Source organism: Myotis yumanensis, unplaced genomic scaffold (genome assembly GCF_028538775.1).
Source record: "Myotis yumanensis isolate MYYU_CA2020_CCGP unplaced genomic scaffold, mMyoYum1.0.hap1 SCAF_23, whole genome shotgun sequence".
In the NCBI taxonomy this organism is placed as follows: Eukaryota; Metazoa; Chordata; class Mammalia; order Chiroptera; family Vespertilionidae; genus Myotis; species Myotis yumanensis.
This window is the reverse complement of record NW_027223774.1, coordinates 3044145-3050144: the sequence shown is the minus strand read 5'-3', so window position 1 is coordinate 3050144 and position 6000 is coordinate 3044145. Positions and strand designations below refer to the sequence as shown.

General features: G+C 63.2%; 1 protein-coding gene across 2 annotated transcripts in view; it reads left to right on the top strand.

Annotated features, from left to right (window-relative positions):
* The first annotated feature begins 1280 nt into the window (after positions 1 to 1280).
* The window catches only part of BRSK1 (BR serine/threonine kinase 1), a 22246-nt gene continuing 17526 nt past the window's right edge, over positions 1281 to 6000 (top strand). The window contains exons 1-3 of one of the 2 annotated variants that reach the window (XM_070402580.1): positions 1281 to 1771; positions 3847 to 3941; positions 4087 to 4172. In XM_070402580.1, the coding sequence (XP_070258681.1) occupies positions 1636 to 1771; positions 3847 to 3941; positions 4087 to 4172 (317 nt within the window). In that variant the 5' untranslated portion in view covers positions 1281 to 1635. Of the gene's footprint in view, positions 1772 to 3011; positions 3425 to 3846; positions 3942 to 4086; positions 4173 to 6000 lie in introns of those variants that run through there. The other variant, XM_070402581.1, reaches the window with a different exon arrangement.

Sequence of the window (6000 nt, the reverse complement as noted above, 5' to 3'; positions counted from 1 at the left end):
GATCTAAAACAAAACAAAACAAAACCAACAAAGCCCTGACCGGTGTGGCTCAGTGGATAGAGCGTCAGCCTGCGGACTGAAGGGTCCCAGGTTTGATTCCGGTCAAGGGCATGTACCTTGGTTGCAGGCACATCCCCAGGAGGGGGTGTGCAGGAGGCAGCTGATCGATGTTTCTCTCTCATGGATGTTTCTAACTCTCTATCCCTCTCGCTTCCTCTCTGTAAAAAAAATCAATAAAATATTTAAAAAACAACAACAACAACACAGAGCCCTCAGGGGGCTCTGAAAGTTTCTCTGTAGGAACACGGAGGACCCTAAATGGATGTATGCAACCAAGCTGACTCGAAACACATGCCCTAGCCGGTTTGGCTCAGTGGATAGAGCGTCGACCTATGGACTGAAGGGTCCCGGGTTCGATTCCCGTCAAGGGGACATGCCCGGGTTGTGGGCTCCATCCCCAGTGGGAGGCGTGCAGGAGGCAGCTGATCCATGATTCTCCCTCATCGCTGATGTTTCTCTCTCCCTCTCCCTTCCTCTCTGAAATCAATAAAAATATATTATTGAAAAGAAAAGAAACATGCCGGGGGCTGTGGTGAACGTGGGTGGGAAAGGAGACCCTGGTGGCGGGCTTGGTGCGCTGGGATAAGACCCTTTCCTTCTCTCTGCCTCTCTCTGCCCCCACCTCCCCAGCATCTAGCCGCCCCCCCCCCCCCAGGTGTGCACCCCTTCTCTCCCCGCCTTTGCCCGCCTCTCTCTGTGGCTCTTTCTACATCTCCCCCTTCCCCTCCAGCTGCTTCCCATCCTGTCCCCGCACTTGCCTCCTCCTCGGCATGACCCTCGGCCACCTCTCCTCTCTCCACCTGACCCCCCTCTCCGCTTTCCCGCAACTCTCCCCGCACCCTCCGCTCTCCACCCCGTCCTCCTCCCCAGCCTCTGCCCATCCCTTCGGGGCTCCGACCACGGTCCCCATCCCTCCCGCCGCCGTCTCCGCGCGCGCAGGGGCACCGGGCCTCCCCTGGTGCAACCGCATCCCCGCCGCTGCCGGCGCGCATCCCTCCATCCTCCCGGCTCCCGCATCCCGCCCCGGCTCCCCGCGTCCTCCCACCTCCCCGCCCTCCCTCCGGCTCCCCCCCGCCCCCCGAAAGGGTTAACTTTGGGGAAGGGCCCGGAGTCCCCGGATGGTGATGTCAGCGTGCCGGAGAGAAAGGACGAGGTGGCGGGGGGAGGCGGAGAGGAGGAGGAGGCGGAGGAGAGAGGGCGCGTGGGGGGGCGGGGGGGACCTCGGCCTGCAGCATCCGCCGGCCCGCACCGCAGACCCCCCCCCGGCGGGGGGAGGCACAGGAAGGGGGGCCCGGCCAGGGACGGGCTGGGGAGGGGGGGCCGCGCAGCCCCCCCGGGCCATGCTGACTCCCGGGGCCTGACCCCCCCCCCCGCCCGGGGCCCGCCCCCCCTCCCCCAGCTCCGCGGCCCGCCGACTAGGGGGGGGCCCAGCCCAGCCCCCTGGGGACCCCCGGAGACGTGGGGGGCAGCCGGGGGGGCCGGGACGGAGCGGTCGCCGGCCCCCACCGGAGAGACGGGTCGACCGGCCGCAGGGGGGGCGGCCGGGGGGCCGGGCGGGCCGGGACCAAGGGCAGCATGTCGTCCGGGGCCAAGGAGGGAGGCGGGGGCTCCCCCGCGTACCACCTCCCGCACCCGCACCCGCATCCCCCCCAGCACGCCCAGTATGTGGGGCCCTATCGGCTGGAGAAGACGCTGGGCAAAGGCCAGACAGGTGAGCAGGGGGGCGCACGGGGCGGGGGCGCAGGGGGGCAGAGGGCGGGACTCGGGTGCTCACGGGCCGGGCTGGCTGCCCGGACCCCTGGGTCCCGCGCCCAGGAGGGACCTGGGGTCCGCGCTGTCTCCATAGCTTGGTCTCCCCCATCTGCCTCCTGGAACCCCAGAGTCAGGGTCCCCAGGACGGAGGGTGGGGAGGGCTCAGAGCTGGGCTCCCGGGGAGCGGGCTGGGGCACGGGGTGGCGGGGCTGCAGCGGGGCCGCGGCCGGGAGGCGGTGCACGGGGAGCGGAGGCACTTGGCGCAGTGCGGCCGCCGGCGGGGGGATGCGCGGCCCGTGCGCTCCCGGGGCCGCTGCCCTCCGGCCTCGGGGCCCTGGGAGACCGGGAGTGAGGCCGGGGTGACGGGGTCTGCAGCAGCCGCCCCCTTTTCCAGGCTGCGGGCCTCGTGGGGGACCGGGGCTCAGAGAGGGAGACGGGGCGGGGGGTTGGGGGGGAGGTTAAGGAGAGAGAGGCAGGCCCCCAGCAGCGGCTGTGGAGGGGCGCATCCTTCCAGATTGCTGCACACCGGCCGCCAGACACGGCCTCCTTCCTGCCCGGTGGGGTGGGAGCCGGACTCCTGGGTCCGAGGGATGGGTCCAGGGTGTCTGTGAAACGGAGGGTCAGGGCCCGAGGTGGGGGTTAGGAGGGGAGAGACCGCAGATCCTAGTGAGGAGAGTGTGAAGGTGTTGCTGACCTGGATTCCTGAGTTATGGAGGGGGGGGGGGGGGGGGCATGGGCCTGGGGTCTGATGGAGGAGGAAGGGGGAACCAGGACTCCTGGGTCTGAGGAGGAAGGGCTGGGCCTGGGGTCTGATGGAGGAGGGTTTGGGGACTGGACTCCTGGGTCTGAGGGAGGAGGGGCTGGGGGCCTGGACTCCTGGGTCTGAGGGAGGAGGGGCTGGGGGCCTGGGCTCCTGGGTCTGAGGGAGGAGGGGCTGGGGGCCTGGGCTCCTGGGTCTGAGGGAGGAGGGGCTGGGGGCCTGGGCTCCTGGGTCTGAGGGAGGAGGGGCTGGGGGCCTGGGCTCCTGGGTCTGAGGGAGGAGGGGCTGGGGGCCTGGGCTCCTGGGTCTGAGGGAGGAGGGGCTGGGGGCCTGGGCTCCTGGGTCTGAGGGAGGAGGGGCTGGGGGCCTGGGCTCCTGGGTCTGAGGGAGAAGGGGCTGGGGGCCTGGACTCCTGGGTCTGAGGGAGGAGGGGCTGGGGGCCTGGGCTCCTGGGTCTGAGGGAGGAGACTGGGGGCCTGGGCTCCTGGGTTTGTGGTGTTGGGGTTTCCTTGGGGTTTGCATGCTCCCAGCTACAGGCGCAATGAGCAGCAGATCATAGAAGAGAATTGGGAGGTCAGGATTGGGAGAAAGTGGAGGGGATGCTTTGGGGAGGGAGGGAACATGAAATTATCTTCCCCGGGGAGACATAGAGTCTCCAGAAGATTGATGCTGAGAGAATTCAAGGAAGGGAGGGGTGAGGGAGAGAGAGAGGGTGGAAGGAGGCAGATGCGGGAGACCAAACTATGGAGACACCGTGGAGAGATGAACTTACACAGGCCCGGAAGGGCAGAGACTCGGGGTGAGAGGAAGGGCGGTTGTGGGTGGATGGACCATCAGGAGGAACAGAATTCGGTGAGTGGGAGAGAGCTGGGTTGCGGTTTGGCGGCTGGTGGTCCACGGGACTTCAGGTCAGGGTGATCCAGGCCACCGGAACCAGCCAGGCGGCGGAGGGGGAGGAGGCGTGGTGGGGGGGGGTGGCTTAGGAGCCAGAGTGGGGTAGGTGCTATAGAACAACACCCACTTTTTCTTTCTTTTTTAAAATATGTTTTTTATTGATTTCAGAGAGGGAAAGGGAGAGATGGAAACATCAATGATGAGAGAGAATCATTGATCGGCTGCCTCCTGCACGCCCCCTACTGGGGATCGAGCCTGCAACCGGGGCATGTGCCCTTGACCAGAATAGAACCAGGGAGCCTTCGGTCTGCAGGCCGACGCTCTATCCACTGAGCAACACGGGCCAGGGCAGCACCCACACTTTCAATTCCGCTCCCCAGGGCTGGTTAAGCTGGGCGTCCACTGCATCACAGGCCAGAAGGTGGCCATCAAGATCGTGAACCGGGAGAAGCTGTCGGAGTCGGTGCTGATGAAGGTGTGTGTGTGTGTGTGTGTGTGTGTGTGTGTGTTCGTGTGTGTTTCGGGGGAGGGGGACCCTTTGGGAACATGGGCGAGGGACACGGGCTGTTCTGACCTCCATTCCTCTGTCACCATCGCCACCCCCCCCCACCCCCCACCAGGTGGAGCGGGAGATCGCCATCCTGAAGCTCATCGAACACCCACACGTCCTCAAGCTGCACGACGTCTACGAGAACAAGAAATATTTGTAGGTATTTATAGACACCCAGCCCCCCACGCGCCTCCCCCAGTTCCTAGGGCGGCACCTTTCGGGAAACAAGACCTGGAGGGGCCTGGGGGAAACTCGAGGTCTCCAGGCTGGGCCGCCGAAGGCCCGGTCCGTTCCCTACCGCACAGGGACCCCCCGCTCCCTTGCACACACGTAGCCCTGAATGTCCCCACAATGACCTGGCTTGATGCTGGGGGTAGACAGGACTGCCAAGCCTGAGCCCCGAGTGGGGGGCAGAGGCCGATCCAGCCCCCTTGCAGGCCACCCCGACCCCGGCCCTCCTGAACTGCAGGGCACACTGTACTGACTGGGTAATCTGGATCCCCCAGCTAAGAGCAGATCCCCCCCAATTGCTAAGGCCACAGGGCCCAGGGACTCCTGCCTCCTCCCAAACCCCCACTCTGTAGCTTTGGAGGCCCCCTTTGCCCCCCAATGTGACTATTAAGTGCTATGAGTGGACACCCCAACAATAGGACTCCTTGGGAGTTCTGAGTCCCTATTTCAAAGTCAATCACCACCCCCAACCCCCCAGGAAGGCTGGGGGTGGGGTCCAGCTGTCCAGGCTTCAGACAATAGGCCTTTGTCTGGACTCTGGTGACCCAAGGGACAGCTGGGCTGCAGGGGAGAGGACAGCCCCGCTGACCCCGCCACACAGTGTCCAGGAGGAACTGGCTCCCACACCGGTCAGATGCTGGGGAGGTGGGTTTCCCAGGCAGGCGGCTGCCGTGGCCCCAGAGGCTCATGGGAATTGTAGTCCTCCTCGGCTTCCCCAGGTGTTGCTGTGGCGGCAGGTGCTATCATCACTCCCACTCAATGGGAGTTCGGCTTCCCAGAGGACGCTCAGCCTCCCAAAGGGTCATAGAAATTGAGCTTTTGTTTTCCAGGGGCTGATGGGAGTTAGAGTTTTAACCTCCCAGAGCCTCATGGGATTTGGAGTCTTTAGAATCCAGGTGGCTGGTGGTCCTGGGCAGTGGTTCTCAACCTTCCTTATGCCGCGACCCTTTAATACAGTTCCTCGTGTTGTGGTGACCCCCCCCCCACCATAAAATTATTTGTGTTGCTACTTCATCACTGTAATTTTGCTACTGTTATGAATCGTCATGTAAATATCTGATCGGCAGGATGTATTTTTCAGGGGTCGCGACCCACAGGTTGAGAACCGCTGTGAGCCTTAGGGGAGTTGGGAGGTTTTTTTTTCCACCTCCCTGGGGCTGATGGGAGTTGTAGTCTTTTTCTTCGCAGAAGTTGACTTAGATTGGTGCACACTGCCATCCATCATTATTGCCAAGAATTAGTGAGAATTTACGTTTCTTCATCCTAGAGAGTCTCCGGTAGTAAGAGGCATGGCTTTCCAGGGACTAATGAGTTTGTGGCCATGGAGGGGTCTTTATTTCCCAGAATCCTATGATAATTGGGGGGGTCTCCGCCCTCCAGGTTCTAACCCAGTTGCCTTATCTCCTGAAACAACTGAGTCAAAGTGTCAATACTCCCGACGTTGACATAGGCTTGTCTGCTGCCCTGGGTTGATGGCAATTGAATTTTGGTTTCCCAAAGGCTGATGGGAACTAGGGTCTCTTCCTCTCAGGGGCTGATGGGAATTGGAATCTCTTCCAAGGATTGATGGGAATTGGAAACCCTTCCTCCTAGGGACCCATGGGAATTGGAGTCTTCTCCTCCTCCTCCTCCTCCTCCTCCTCCTCCTCCTCCTCCTCTTTCCGGGGACTCATGGGAATTGGGGTTCTCTGCCTGCAGGGGCCAGTGGGATTGAGGGGACCAGGCTCTTTGGTTCTCCGCATGCCCCCTCCAG